This window comes from Pongo abelii, chromosome 8, assembly GCF_028885655.2.
Source record: "Pongo abelii isolate AG06213 chromosome 8, NHGRI_mPonAbe1-v2.0_pri, whole genome shotgun sequence".
Lineage (NCBI taxonomy): Eukaryota > Metazoa > Chordata > Mammalia > Primates > Hominidae > Pongo > Pongo abelii.
This window is the reverse complement of record NC_071993.2, coordinates 32,084,181-32,100,935: the sequence shown is the minus strand read 5'-3', so window position 1 is coordinate 32,100,935 and position 16,755 is coordinate 32,084,181. Positions and strand designations below refer to the sequence as shown.

At 36.6% G+C, this 16,755-nt stretch overlaps 1 protein-coding gene across 21 annotated transcripts in view; it reads right to left on the bottom strand.

Annotated features, from left to right (window-relative positions):
• Window positions 1-16,755, bottom strand: part of ZEB1 (zinc finger E-box binding homeobox 1) — a 193,933-nt gene that overhangs the window by 53,392 nt on the left and 123,786 nt on the right. For all 21 annotated transcript variants that reach the window (XM_063727009.1, XM_024252928.3, XM_009245221.3 and 18 more), the window contains 1 exon segment: window positions 8,631-8,831. In XM_063727009.1, coding sequence (XP_063583079.1) covers window positions 8,631-8,831 — 201 coding nt within the window.

The following is a 16,755-nucleotide window of genomic DNA, read 5'->3' as shown; positions in this document are numbered from 1 at the left end:
TGTGTAACTGCTTTATTGGATCTTTGAGGTTTCTACTTACCTGTGCTTTTACGATGGTGAGTATTATCCTTTCATTGCCATGTTCAGAACTCCTTTGAGCATTTCTTGTAAGATGGTGTAGTGGTCATGAATTCTCTCTATGTGTGCTTATCTGGGAAAGACTATTTCTCCTTCAATTATGAAACTTAGTTTGGCAGGATATAAAATTCTTGGCTGACATTTTTTCAAGGTGGCTAAAAACAGGCCTCTAAGCTCTTCTGTTTTATAAGGTTTCTGCTGAGATGTTTACCATTAGGCTGATGAGCTTCCTTCATAGGTGATTTGACACTTGTCTCTAGCTGCCTTTAAGATTTTTCTTTCATATTGACCTTGAATAGCCTAACGACTATATGCCTTGGTCATGTTAATGTTGTACAGTATTTTTCAGGTGCTCTCTGAATTTCTTGTATCTTGATGTCTACATCTCTAGAAGATTGGGAGATTTTCCTAAATTATTCCCTCAAAAATTTTTCCAAGCTTTTTACTTTTTCCTCTTCTCCATCAAGAATGCCTGTAAGTCATAGTTTTGATAGCTTTACATAATCCCATATTTCTTGAAGGCTTTGTTTATTTAAAAAACTTATTTTTTGTCTGATTGGGTTAATTTGAAAGACTAGTCTTCAAGCTCTGAAATCTTTCTTCTGGTTTGTCTAGTCTATTGTTAAGGCTTTCAACAGTGTTTTGATGTTCCTTCAGCAAATTTATCATTTTCAGATATTCCATTTGTTTTTTAAAAAATATATCTATGTTGTCTTTCATCTCTTAGATTGTTTCTCTAGTTGCTTTAGTTTTCAACTTTCTCTTGGATCTCACTAGGCTTCTTTACAGTCCATATCTTAAATTCTTTATCTGTCATTTCAAAGTTTTCATTTTCAGTAGGATTCATTGCTAGAGAGCTAATGTGGTCCTTTATGGGTGTCACAACATTCTATTTCTTCCTGGTGTTGGAGCTCTTGTGCTGGTTCCTTCTCATGTGTAGAAGCTGGCACTTCTTATTTTTGGATTTATCTTAATTTGGGTGGGATTATTTTTCTTTGCCCCTTGAGGGTGTGACTCTTGCATATGTTGGGTTGCGTCCTTCGGCTTTGCTTCTATGTGCTTTTAGGGGGCCAAGGCTCTGCATAAATTCCTTGGTTACAGATAGCCTTAGTGTAGTCGTTTTCTCAAATGTTAATTGTTTGTAGTTTGTAGTAGTGGTATGCTGTATATGTGGTAAGGCTCACTGTCTCCTATAGAGATGCAAAGTTGGAGGTCTTTTGGGAGAAACTTACCTCATTCCTTAACGCTGTGTACTTGTCAGCAGGAATTATATTGGGTTGTGCAGTTCATCCTACAGGCCAGTAGGTGATGCCTGCAGGTAAGAGCTGTCTGAGGGCTGTGCAATGATATCAACAGTTGCTGCCACAGGCCATGCAGTTTGACCTCCTGGTCAGTAGGTGATGCTGGCAGGTGAGAGGCAGCTGCAGTGATGACAGTGGGATTTTTACTTGGCCTTTGTTGATAAGAAATACAAGAGTGTCCCTGGTGATGGGTGGGGGGTGTGGAGCTCTCAGTGGTCCCATCCCATGCTCTGCTCCCAAGGCTGGGGCTAGAGGGGGCAAAGCTGGGTGGGACTGGGTCTGGTGAGCCCGTGATCAGGCTCTCTGAGGCAGATGTGACCTTGGTAGGGCTGTAGGGGCAGTTCTCAGGCAGCTGGAACAACACTCTAGGGAAGGGTGGAGGCACCTCTTCTGTGCCACAAGAGCTGGTTCACGGTAAGAGGGTTGGCCCCGGGTTTTCATTCCAGCAGACGGCCATGAGGCCCACCCAGCTTCTACACCCCTGACTGGTGGGTCTCCCTCCAGTGTCCACCCTGGCAGCCAGCCCAATTAGTTATGCAAATCCCAAACCACCTGTGCCCAGACTGCCATGCCATCCCAGGCATTCCAGAATACAAGACTCCCTGCAGCAGAAACCAAGGCTATGAGGCGACACCCTTCCTAGTCTATTCTCATGAAGGGAGGGGTGCCCAGCTTCTGTACCACCTGAAAAACCCGCACCACACTCTTCTCTGTGTTCTGACAGTGGGGGCTCCTCCCCTGCTTGAGATCAGGCCACAGATCTCATCCCCATATTCCTGGGTGGTATGCTTGAGTCCTGGCAAACTGAGACCAGGCCAGTGGATTTGTCCTCTGGCTCCTTAGGATCAACCACTGGCAGTGATAGGAGGAGTGAAGTGTTCCCAGGTAGCCAATAAACCACTTAGGTGAGGCAATGGAGGCTATGCTCTGGGTCCCACTCCACAGCAATGGCCAGGCAGGCAATCTTAGGAGGGACTGGCAGGCATGGTCGTGTGTGGTTTAGATTCACCTCAGTCCTGCAGGAATGGTGGTGGATTCTGAATTGGGCATGTGAGCATGCATGGGCCCCACTCTATCCTGGTGTGGCAGACAGCAGATGTAGCCGCTTGGATGCAGGGCACTGGGGGATGGGCGCCCAGAGTCATGTTTTGCTGCAGCTGCCTAGCACACTGAAGCCTTTTGGGCTCCTTGTGGCTTCAAGTAGTGCCTCTGTATGGTCTCCAGGCAGCTTCTCCTACCAGTCCAAACGTATTCAGGGGTGTGGGAACTTCTCTAGAATTTCAGAGGTCGACAGTGGGAAAGTGGTGTTTCCGGGTTTCTTCACTCACACCTTCCTTGGGTCCATTCTGGTCCCAAGGTGCCTGGCAATACTGAGCCAGCAGCGTTGCTTCCTACTTCTTCAATCATGTCTGTCATGGCCTATATATTAAATTTCAGTGTTTTCTCTCAAAAGATCTGTTCAAAGTGTGAACGTTTACTCAATATTTTGCTTCCTCTCTGTGGAAGAGGTGCATCCCAGATCCATCTAGTTGGCCATCTTTAATCCCTCTCCTCATTTTTCATTTATTATTCTATTTGGATATTCCCTCCTTTTTTTAATTCTAGCTAAATGTTTGTTGATTTTATCTTCTCAAAAAACTAACTCAGTTTTGTTGATCTTTTGTATTGTTTTTCTACTCTTTATTTCATTTACCTGTGCTCTAATCTTTATTATTTCATTCCTTCTTCTAACTTTGGTTTTACTTTGTTCTTATTTTTCTAGTTCCATGAGGTGCAATATTAAGTTGTTTATTTAAGATCATTCCCTATTCTTAATGTAGGCATTTATTGCTATAAAATTCTCTTTTAGAACTGCTTTTGCTGCATTCCATGTTTTGGTATGTTATGTTTCCATTTTTGTTTGTTTCAAGATATTTTTTACTTCCCCTTTCATTTCTTCTTTGACCTTTGGTTGTTCAGGAGTGTGTTGATAAATTTCCACATATTTGTGAATTTTCCAATTTTCCTCCTGTTATGGATTTATGGTTTCATGCCATTGTTGACAGAAAAGATACCTGATATAATTTTAATCTTAAATTTGTTAAAACTTATTTTATGGCCTAACAAATGATCTGTCCTGGAGAATGTTACATGTTTGAGTGAGAAGAATGTGTGTATTCTGCTACTGTTGAATAGAATGTTCTGTATATGTATATCAGGTCCATTTTGTCTAGTGTTGTTCAAATCCACTGTTTCTTTATTGATTTTCTGTCTAGATGATTTCTCCATTATTGAAAGCACTGAAGACCCCTATGATTACTGTACTGCTATCTATTTCTCCCTTCAGTTATATTAATATTTTCTTTACGTATTTATGTGCTCCAAAATTGGTGGCAAATATATTTAGAATTGTATCATCTTGATCAACTGACCTCTTTATCATTATACAATGACCTTTATTGCCTCTTGTGACAATTTTTTACTTAAAATTTATTTTGCCTGGTATAAATATGGCCACCACTGCTCTCTTTTGGTTCCACTTACATGGAACATATTTTTCCAACCTTCCTCTTTCATCTTATCTGTATCTTTAAAGGTAAAGTAAGTCTCATGTAGGCAGCTTGTAGTTGGGTCAGTTTTAAAAAATGCATTTAAAGCCTGAGCAACATAGCAAGACCCCATCTTTCCATAAAAGTTTTTTTTTTTTTTTTAAATTAGCCACATGTGGTGGCATATGCATGTAGTCCTAGCTACTCAGGAGACTAAAGCAAGAAGACTGCTTGAGCCCAGGAGGCTGAAGTTACAGTGGGCTGTGACTGCATCACTGCACTCTACCCTGGTGACAGAGCAAGGCCCTATCTCTGTATTAAAAATATGCATAGTAACAATGTATTTTGATTATTGAGTTTAATCCATTTGCATTTAAAGTAATTATTGATAAGTAATAACTACTGCCATTTTATTGTTTTCTGAAAAGTTTTAAGTGCCTTTGTTTCTTCTGCTGCTTCCATTGATATTTTATATATATATATATATTTATATATATATATATATTTTGCAATGGCATGGTTTGATTTATCTTTTTGTATCTAACACAGTTTTTTTCTTTTAATTATCCAAAAGGCTTACAAAAACCATTTTATAGTCATAACAATCTATTTTAAACTGATAAGAACTTAATTTCCATCACATATAAAAATTACACTTCTACCTCTCCCCTCCCACATTCTGTGTTAATTTATACCACAATTTACATACTTGTATATTGTATATCTATTAAAAATTATTGTAGCTATATTCTAATACCTTGTTTTTTATTTTTATATTAGTTACAAGACATTTACACAACATCATTATAGTATCACAGCATTCTGAATTTATTTCTTTTTTAACTATCCCCTCAGGTATTTATCCTTTGAGTTACAAACAATCCAATTATACTCTTTTATTTTAAAATGCAAAATTAAGTTATTATCGACTGCAGTCACCCTATTGTGCTACCAAATAGTAGGTCTTATTCATTCTTTCTCACTATATAGAATAGTATTTATAGTTTTGAACTTCTTTACTAGTGAGGTTTATTCTTTCATGTTTTCATGTTGCTAATTAGCGTTCTTTTGTTTCAACTTGAAAAACTGCCTTCAGCTTTTCTTACGAAGCAGGTTTAACAGTGACAAAATCCCTCAGCTTTTGTTTTTGGGAAAGTATTTCTTCTTCATTTCTGAAGTATAACTTTGCTGGGTATAGTATGCTTGGTCAGCAGTGTTTTTCTTTTGGCAGTTTGAATATATCATCCCACTTTCTCCTTGCTTGACAGGTTTCTGCACAGAAATCTGCCTACAGTCTTATGGAGTTTCCAACTTTGCTTTTGCTGCTTTCAAAATTGTCGTTGACTTTTCATAATTTGATTGTAATGTGCCTTGGTGAAGACCTTTTTATGTTCAATCTATTGGACTTCTTTGATCTTTACAGATCTGAATGCCCATTTGGGCTTTTTGAATCTGTAGTATGGTGTTTTTCACCGATTATAAATAAAAACCTCAGCCATTATTTCTTCAACTATGGCTGCTGCCCTAGTGTCTTCTCCTGGCATAAGATGTATTGAATCTTCATGTATCTTAACCTGTTTTTCATATCTTTTCTTTTTTCTTTTTTTTTTGAGACAGAGTCTTGCTCTGTCGCCCAGGCTGGAATGCAGTGGCGCCATCTCGGCTCACTGCAAGCTCCACCTCCCGAGTTCACGCCATTCTCCTGCCTCAGCCTCCCGAGTAGCTGGGACTACAGGTGCCTGTTTTTCATATTTTTTCTATGTGTCTCTCTGAGTTCCATTTAGTGTAATTTTTCTCTGTCTTCCAAATTATTAATTTTTCTTTAACCCTGTTTAATTTGCTGTTAAATGTATCCTCTGAATTTCAAATTCTTACTATTCAATTTTTTATTTTTAGTTCTATTAGATTATTCTTAAAACACACTGGTTATATTTTATCATATCATAGCAGATAACCATCTGATTTTTCTTTAAACAAGACAGTAGTCATTTTATAAATCTGTATGACATAACTCTAGCAATTAGCCTTTATGGGTCAGTTTCTGCTTCTTTTTGTTTCTGGTAATTCTCACTCATGTTTCTACCTTCTTGCTAAATTATTTGGGAGACTTCTAAAGTACTAGGATGAAGGTGTATTTCTCCAAAAGACTTGTGTTTACTTCTGCCTGGTGCCAATAGATATTTGTAGCAGTTCCACTTTAAACTCAAATATGGCTTGAGATTTTTCAGGCTACACAGCAATGTAAACTTGGACTTCAAATCAGTGCGAGACAGCTTGTGGTTACTACTTCTCAAAGACAATCCTCCATTCCCTGAATACCTAACCAGGGAAACTTTGCTTGCTCACTCTCAAGGATGGTAGAGATGGTAAATGGTTTGCTTTTACTTCATCCTCACAGTCGAGACATAATCCATACTGCTATTAAACTATCTTTAGTGGTCTTGGGCTTTGTTTCCTCTCAGAAGCCTGAAAATCACCTTACATTTCCCTGGCTAGGCAAATGTATTCAGGACCAAAGTGTCTTCTATGATCTGCTCTGTTTACTTCTATGGGTTCCTTTTTTCACTTAGATTTTGACAAGGTAATGTCTTACTTAGCTCTTTAGAAGTGCTAAGAAGTTTTTTGTTTTTGTTTTTAATCTAGCACCATTAGCTGTTTTCAGTAAAAAGGGTTAGTTCAAATAATCGAACCCAACACATTCTCAGAAGCAGAACCTGTTCACTGATTTTTTCACCTTCCTTTCTCCCTTCATCTACCTTATTCTTCTTATTGCCCCCTTTTTTCCCCAGACAGATCATTTCCTTCTTGATTACCTATTAAGACTCTGGATCAACTACATAATTCAGGCCACAGATAAGAAATACATAAGAAACCCTTGCTCCAAAAATGTTTGAGCTTAGCATTAACATTAACAGGTTCATAGCTCTACAATTAACCAGCTGTCATAAGTGAGCAAGTCAACTTCACTGAGTCTCACTTTCTAGAAACCTGGGACTGTATCTAAAAACAGCCCTTTCCAATTCTTATATATTCTATCTCCTTTCTGTCTTTCAATTATCTCCCTTCTATTCCCATCCCATGGGCAACTACTTTAACTCAAAAACCATTAACACTGCCTGATTATTATAGCCTCCTCATTGAAGACACTACCTCAGCCTCCCTCCCTCTAAAATTCTTTTTCCATATTACACCAGACTTATTTATAAATTACTTTAATGATGTTCTTCTCATAGCTTCCATGATAAGGTTCAAATTCCTTGACACAGTACACAAATCACTTCATATTTTTTCCCTTGTTTACTTCTCTGATCTCATTTTCTGTGAACACTTTGCTCAAGCCTCTGTGGCTTCATGTATGTTGCCTCTTTTGCCTGAAAACCTTCTATTCACTCTACTTTGTCTAATTAACCTCCATCGGTCCTTAAGAACTAAAGACCAACTCTGTTTCACTCAGAACTCTTCTAGGACTTCTCCTTCCTTCTCTAATTCGGATGCTCCTCCTTGATGCTGCCACATAATGTATACCTAAATAAAACTATAATGTATTTGTGACTTATTTATCTCTCTTCTCCATTAAGCCATATAAACATCATTCATGCAGAGAGTCTTATCCACAGTTGCAACCAATTTCTACAGAGGTTGCTGAACGGACGAATGAACAACACTATAAAATGAGAGGGCTGATTACATTATTTCAAAAGTCCCTTGTTAACCATTAGATTTGTCATATTGTAGAAATCTTAACTTCTGCCAATCTGTGCCTATTATCTGAGCTTTTATCTACACTTCCATATTTCATTATCCAGATAATATCCTGACCTGCATGCCTGACCCACTTTTCCAGATTTTAGTTTTGATATCTTGTCTAGACGACCTCTTTGAACTTGAACTCTTGCTGGGAAGCTTCTCCTTTGACTGGTCTTGGATTTGATTTATTGCATGCACTTGTTTACCTTTTCTGATGCCCTTGTTCCTGATCCCCAATCTAATTAACACTATGCCACTTCCATATCCTATTTTTATATCATTGGTGCTTAACCTGGCAAGACAGGCTAAATAATTTAATTAGTTTATTAGGAAAAGTAGAAAGAAGAAATTTTAGAGCTAGAATAAAAGACTAGGTCCAATTTCTCCATTTGACAGATGAGGAAGAAGATTAAACTTTCAGTGTTTACTCACTGAAAGTGCAGCAAGTAGAGGGTCTCCTTACTTTCACCGCTCCTTCCACTCACCCATACTTTGAGTAAAAGTAAAAATTTAAAGTGAAAAAACCACCTTACTTAAAGGATTCTGATGTATGTATAGAGAGGTTTACAAGCACTAAAAATACCTCCATGATTTATATGTGTTTGGGATTTTTGCATATTGAATTATAATTTCACTATATCTATATAATATTTATTGGTTTCTAAGTAGAGTATTCATTTGGGGTTACAATAAAAAATTAAAGGTAGGTTCAATTATATCAACAATATTTGGAAAGCTTGATCCTGGTTAATAAATTCTACTAAATTTCAATACATTATATGCATTGTAAATATGGTCAAAATAACTTTCTTATTCTGCTTCATAATCTACTTTTTAGTAAGTAGGACACCTAATATTTGATAGCCAAATTTACTATTGATTTCAAACTTTTCATCCAATTTATCTTTTCAGTTAATATATATTTTAAAAAACGAATCATGAGAATACAATATTACCAAAAAAAAATCAGACTTACTGTCATCCTCCCAGCAGTTCTTAGCATTCCCTTCTCTTTCACTGCTCCTCCCTGGTAACACTGTCTGGTCTGTTGGCAGGTCATCCTCTGGTACACCTTCACAATCAGCTGCATCTGTGACACTTTCTTCTTCCACAATATGGAGTTTGTCTTCATCATCTGAATCTGAATTTGTTTCTACCACAGTATTATAATTTGTAACTGTAATACAAACAAGAAACAAATAATCAAAACCAACTAGTAAAAAAATCAGTTTTTACATCTCAGAAAAATAAAAGTAAAAAAGATGCTTAAAACAGATTGTAATTCAATAATGTTTTCTTTTAAATAATATGTAAACAACTGATTTGACAACACACATATGTAACACTAGATATTACATGATCAAAATGACAAATAGTAGCTACCCTTATTGAACACTTACTATATATAGACCTGCTTTATAAATACTAACCCATTAAATTCTTACAACAATCTTATAATAGCTTTATGAAATAAGAGTTCTACCACTTACTACTTATATCCTTGCTTTATACGTAAGAAAATCAAGGCAGAGAGAGAGTAACTTGTCTAAGATCACAGCTAGGAAGTGGCAGACCCAGGATTTTAACACCAACGGTCTGATTCCATATTTTGTGCTCTTAAACTCTATATTAAACCTCCCCTCCAATGATAATGAGCCTACAGCATAAGATATTGCTTATGTACAATTAGGGCTTTGAATCCTTAAAGGATTGCAACTTAAGAAAAGAGGCCATCTTTCCTAACAAAATAGCATTACATCATCAAGTTTACCACAAGTATTTTTAAGTTGTCAATAGACCCATGTATTACATTATTAATCCCACACTGACTTTAGAAAGAATCTACCAATTTAGTCAATTTCTATGTAATTAAGTTTGTCATTCTGAATAACTGACATTTGGAAGTTTTCAAATGAGCACCTGAATTTCAATAAAATATAACATCAGCATTTTATTATTCTGAGTGAGTTCTATAGTTCATAGAATCAGGAGTATAAGCTGAGAATAAAATTCTATAAAATAAATATCTAGTATAATCAATGTTTTCCTTTAGAGTCCTTGTAATAATCACTCTAACAGGATGAATATTTAGTACTTCATTGGGTATGGTCACTAGAATATCTCTTTTAAACTACTTTCAGGGTGATTCTTATTTGCTAAGAAAAGATTCGGAAGAAGGGAGAAAAAGAAGCTTCACTTTATTTAGATAACTAGGCAGTAATTACTATCAGTTATTCTTTCCATTGCTTCCTTAAATGTTCCAACAATTTTGAAAAATAATCACCTAAATGCTTAAATAATATGCATACATATCCCTCTCTCCACACACACACAACACACACACACACACACACACACACACTCCTGAGAACACAAAGGAAGAAATACAATTGAAAATATGGGTAGATATTTAAAGGTGAAAACAAATAACCAAAACTCCAAAACTGCTTTTATAGACTTTAGGAAGACTCCTTGTCCAAAAGAGTACCAGAGGTCACCACTGTGCTCACATATTAGGAGTTCTTCAATATCTTGTGTCAGAAGGAAAACGTCAAGTTTTGTTATGCCATTAATATTTTAGTGTGAATATGCTTTTCCAGATCTTTTCCCAAGAGTAAATGGTTTTCTCTCTTATTTTATTATAAAAGTAATGCATGTAAAATCAGCCAATGCAAAACATGTAAAGTAAGTAAAGGCAGCCCTATTTTTCCTTCCTCAATCCACTCCATAAAGGTAAAAATAATGGCAAATTTTATTAATTATTTCAATGCACTAAGTAGGCATGATGTAACTCATTTTATATACCTTTTCTTACTTAGTTGTAACACAAACCTCACCTTATCTTACATTTAATATAAATCCAGCATCACCTATATACAAATGTGTGTATATATAATTCAAAATACACATGATCACATCATACTGCTTTGCCACTTATATTTTGCCACTTTATAACATGTCTTGGAAGCCTTTCTATGTCAGTACAGACGGTCCCTGGCTAATTATGGCTTGATTTACAATGTTTTGACTTTATGATGGTGCAACACCATTCTGTTTTTCACCCTCAGTACAGTATTCAATAAATGACAAGAGATATTCAACATCATATTAAAACATAGGCTTCATGTTATGATATGCCCAACTGTAAGCTAAGTGTTCCAGGCATATTTAAGGCAGGCTAAGCTCAGCTATGATGTTTGATAGGTTAAGTATATTAAATGCATTTTCGATTTCACAGTATTTTCAACTTAAGATGAATTTATCAGGACATAACACCATCATAATTCATAAGTCGAGGGGCATCTATATACATAAAGCTTTCTTATCTCCCTCCGGATAGCTACACAGCATTCTATTGTACAGATATACTTCAACCTATGTCTATTGATAATTTTTTTGCCTGTGTTAAGCACTAGCAACAATGCCATAATTTTTCTTGTAAATATGTATAATTTTGGCCATTCCTTAAATATACTTATCAGATTAGTAGGGGTGAAACTTTTGAGTAAAAGGGAAGACTTATGAAGTAGATACTGTTAAACTGCCTTCCAGAATGGTTTTATGTTTCCATAAATATTATCTGAGGAGGTCTATTCAGTATATCAATATAATAAAGACAAAGGTCACTTTAATATAGTAATGAGAAAATACGTGTCAAGATGGCAAAACAGCCACACTATTAGCAGCCGCACTATAAGCAGAGTGAAGTCCGTGTGTGGGTAAGGGGAATGATTTTAAAAGGCTGTTTCACAGCTGACTATAAGCTTAAGCTTCCTGACTGTTAAGAGTTTCCTGATGGGCCTTTAACTCATAGTAACAGGCAAATACACACACACACACGCACACACACACACACACACACACACGCGCGCGCGGAATGGAGATGCTTACTGGCAAATGATGCACAATGCTATTAACTTTCATTTTTACTTTCAGTACTTATTAGCAACCTACTTGTTAAAGTCATTTTAAGTTGGCATTTATATATGACAAGCTAAAATTAGAACATGGTAAGTATTTGCTGAGGATTAATCAATTCTACACTCCACTAAGATCTGGCTATCATGTAAGGTCTGGTTCACTGCAAGGCTCTCAAATATGCTTGACCAGTGAAACTGCATGCCTAGATAGCTGACATTCCTGCTGTTTTGCGAAGGGAGGCTTCCGGACATGTTTGGTATCTTGAGTTGGCCATGGTTTTATGCTGGTGCCATTCTTACTCTTACCTTTTAATGATGCAATATTGCAGCTTAGCATTATATTATCAATTTTGTTAGCTGTAGGTTCTCTGGTTGACCTTGGATTGCACATTTAACACATTTATATCTAGAGTATTTTGGGCTTGAAAACTTCCCCCAAATTAGGCTTTAAGACATATATGCATTCTGGTTCAAATGCTTGCTTGCATGGTTCATATTTTTTTACTGAGTTCTTTTTAACCAGAGATACTGGGTGTTCTATTCTGCCCGAGTCAACCATAGCTCAAAGCACTCTTAAAGACTGCCTATCACTTTCTGGGACTCTAGCAAAACTCCTTCCTGTCCCCTGTATAAGCTGCCATTGTAAGATAGATTATGTCATAAATCTAAAACACAGAGATTGTATGTATTTTATAACTATCTTGTGAATTTTCCCAGAGCATGTTTGATATGTGTCATAAAATGGGAAAAATCCAAAAAATCAATGTATTTTATCTGCTGAGATGGAAAAAAAGACCAATAACTATTTTCCAAGATTTTTACTGTCTTTTGCTTCTGTCACTTAGCTGAGAGAAAAAAACCAGTGAAAACTACTGATATTAATGACTGAAACTTAAATTAATAGTCAAGCTTACTTGTATTTCTGAATCTATCATTTTGTTTGTGGATCTACACAGCTCATTTAAAAAATGGCCCACCACCAAAAGCATACAGAGTAACGCAGGCCCTTGATAAATTCTAGTAGCCAATGAGGGCTTCAGTTATCTAAATGTTCTGTCCAATGATCTCTATACCCCTGAACTGTTCAACCTGTGGCTGAAAATATATTATAGTTTATCTGAAGATAACAATCATAGGTGATCATCACATCTTGATTCTTATTTTAATTAAAATATCAAGAAAGCAATGGTAAAAAATATAGTAAACAGTTTTAAAAATCTTTAAACATGACTTAAGATAGATAATATGAATTTAAACTTCAATAAAAGATGGTAACATTTTCAATGCATTCTTATTGTCATCAGAATGTAGTTAAGGACATGTTGACTTCTTGATGGTGGTAGTTGTTGGTATTATTTGCTAATATTTAATGCCAGACACAACAGTACCCACTGCATACAGTGGTTGTGAAGATATAATGATTTTTAAATGTATTGTGCTTAGATCAGTGTCTGGTACACGGTAAGGACTAGAGAAGTGTTTTCTGCTACTACTACTATCTTGGTAAATCTTTACAGCAGCTCCTAAGAAGTAGGTATTATTATATATCCCTCTGACAGACAAAGAAAAATAGAGTACCTAAGTAGCCTGTCTGAGGTTATGTAGCTACTAAGTAGAAGAGTGAAAGCCAGGTTGGCTAGATTCCACAGCCTAAATACTTCATTATGTGCAAAGGCTCCTGATTGAAAATCGTTGCGCTGATGAAAAATATTCTTTAACTTTTGTGTGTATACTTATTTTGGGGTAATGAAATTCCATACTTAACAATTTACCACTGCAGATATTTTCAAATGACTAAACAATTTTAACCATTAGAATGTCATAATATGTTAACAGTATATTACAGCATAATATCATCCTTATAGTCAATAAATCTTTTTATTATTATACTTTAAGTTCTGGGGTACATTGCAGAATGTGCAGGTTACATAGGTATACACATGCCATGGTGATGTGCTGCTCCATCAACCCGTCACCTACATTAGGTATTTCTTCTAATGCTATTCTCCCCTAGACTCCCACCCCACCAACAGGCCCCGGTGTGTGATGCTGCCCTTCCTATGTCCATGTGTTCTTATTGTTCAGCTCCCACCTATGAGTGAGAATATGCGGTGTTTGGTTTTCTGTTCTTGTGATAGTTTGCTGAGAATGATGGTTTTCAGCTTCATCCATGTCCCTGCAAAGGAGAGGAACTCATCCTTTTTTAGGGCTGCATAGTATTTCACGGTGCATATGTGCCACCTTTTCTTTATCCGGTCTATTATTGATGGACATTTGGGTTGGTTCCAAGTCTTTGCTATTGTAAATAGTGCTGCAATAAACATACGTGTGCATGTGTCTTTATAGCAGCATGATTTATAATCCTTTGGGTGTATACCCAGTAATGGGATGGCTAGAAATGGTATTTCTAGTTCTAGATCCTTGAGGAATTGCCACATTGTCTTCCACAATGGTTGAACTAATTTACACTCCCACCAACAGTGTAAAAGTGTTCCTATTTATCCACATCCTCTCCAGCACCTGCTGTTTCCTGACTTTTTAATGACCACCATTCTAACTGGCGTGAGATGGTATCTCATTGTGGTTTTGATTTGCATTTCTCTAATGACCAGTGATGATGAGCATTTTTTCATATGTCTGTTGGCTGCATAAATGTCTTCTTTTGAGAAGTGTCTGTTCATATCCTTTGCCCACTTTTTGATGCGGTTGTTTTTTTCTTGTAAATTTGTTTAAGTTCTTTGTAGATTCTGGATATTAGCCCTTTGTTAGATGGATAGATTGCAAAAATTTTCTCCCATTCTGTAGGTTGCCTATTCACTCTGATGGTCGTTTCTTTTGCTGTGCAGAAGCTCTTTAGTTTAATTAGATCCCATTTGTCAATTTTGGCTTTTGTTGCCATTGCTTTTGGTGTTTTAGACATGAAGTCCTTGCCCACGTCTATGTCCTGAATGGTATTGCCTAGGTTTTCTTCTAGGGTTTTTATGGTTTCAGGTCTAACATTTAAGTCTTTAATCCATCTTGAATTAATTTTTGTATAAGGTGTAAGGAACGGATCCAGTTTCAGCTTTCTACATATGGCTAGCCAGTTTTCCCAACAACATTTATTAAACAGGGAATGTTTTCCCCATTTCTTGTTTGTGTCAGGTTTGTCAAAGATCAGATGGTTGTAGATGTGTGGTGTTATTTCTGAGGCCTCTGTTCTGTTCCATTGGTCTATATATCTATTTAGATACCAGTACCATGCTGTTTTCGTTACTGTAGCCGGGTAGTATAGTTTGAAGTCAGGTAGTGTGATGCCTCCAGCTTTGTTTTGCCCAGGATTGTCTTGGCTATGCGGGCTCTTTTTTGGTTCCACATGATATTTAAAGTAGTTTTTTCCAATTCTGTGAAGAAAGTCAGTGGTAGTTTGATGGGGACAGCATTGAATCTATACATTACTTTGGGCAGTATGACCATTTTCACGATATTGATTCTTATCCATGAGCATGGAATGTTTTTCCATTTCTTGTGTCCTCTCTTATTTCCTTGAGAAGTGTTTGTAGTTCTCCTCGAAGAGGTCCTTCACATCCCTTGTAAGCTGGATTCCTAGGTACTTTATTCTCTTAATAGTAATTGTGAATGGGAGTTCACTCATGATTTGGCTCTCTGTTTGTCTGTTATTGGTGTATAGGAATGCTTGTGATTTTTGCACATTGATTTTGTATCCTGAGACTTTGCTGAAGTTGTTTATCAGCTTAAGGAGATTTTGGGCTGAGACAATGGGGTTTTCTAAATATACAATCGTGTCATCTGCAAACAGAGACAATTTGACTTCCTCTCTTTCTATTTGAATACCCTTTATTTCTTTCTCTTGCCTGATTGCCCTGGCCAGAAATTCCAATACTATGTTGAATAGGAGTGGTGAGAGAGGGCATCCTTGTCTTGTGCTAGTTTTCAAAGGGAATGCTTGCAGTTTTTGCCCATTCAGTAAGATATTGGCTGTGGGTTTGTCATAAATAGCTTTTATTATTTTGAGATACATTCCATCAATACCTAGAGCTTGTGGAGTTTCTAGCATGAAGGGGTGTTGAATTTTATCAAAGGCTTTTTCTGCATCTATTGAGATAATAATGTGGTTTTTGTGATTGGTTCTGTTTATACAATGGACTACATTTATTGATTTGTGTATGTTGAACCAGCCTTGCCTCCCAGGTATGAAGCTGATTTGATCGTGGTGGATAAGCTTTTTGATGTCCTGCTAGATTTAGTTAGCCAGTATTTTATTGAGGATTTTCACATCGATGTTCATCAGGGATATTGGCCTGAAATTCTCCTTTTTTGTTGTGTCTCTGCCAGGGTTTGGTATCAGGATGATGCTGGTCTCATAAAATGAGTTAGCGAGGATTCCCTCTTTTTCTATTATTTGGAATAGTTTCAGAAGGAATGGTACCAGCTCCTCTTTGTACCTCTGGTAGAATTCAGCTGTGAATCCGTCTGGTCCTGGACATTTTTTTTTTAATTGGGAGGCTATTAATTACTGCCTCAATTTCAGAACTTGTTATTGGTCTATTCAGGGATTCGACTTCTTCTGGGTTTAGACTTGGGAGTGTATGTGTCCAGGAATTTATCCATTTCTTCTAGATTTTCTAGTTTATTTGCGAGGTCAATAAATCTTTACAAGAACTTTCACATATTATTTTTAGCACGATTGCATGCAGCACTGTATCAACCTATAGTAATTAAAGTCTCACGTAAATATCTGTTTCTTAAGTAATGTACAATCATAAAAAAGCATTAGATAACTTATATGAGTATGGTTCCAAAACAAACCAATACATTCTCAATTTTTTATTTATTGGTATGAAAGCAAGATCACCTAAATGCTTCATAAAGAATCTCACTATCATCATTTATTGTGACTTGGAATAGCAGGATAGGGCCATGTAGAGGAAGAAACTTAGGGAAGTGGGGAAGGAGGATGGAAAAGATTAACTTTGAGGTCTTCAATTCTTGTCCAATGATAACTGTGGCATGTATTGATTAAAGCCACAGGCGAAGGCCACATTTTTACCTATTTTGGGTTGTGTAAAGGCTTTTCTTTCCAGAGGACACTCTTATTATGTTATGCCTTTAATATGTGCTTAACTATATCCCACTCATTGCCATCAAGCCCCTAAGCACGCACTCATTTGCATGTTAGAA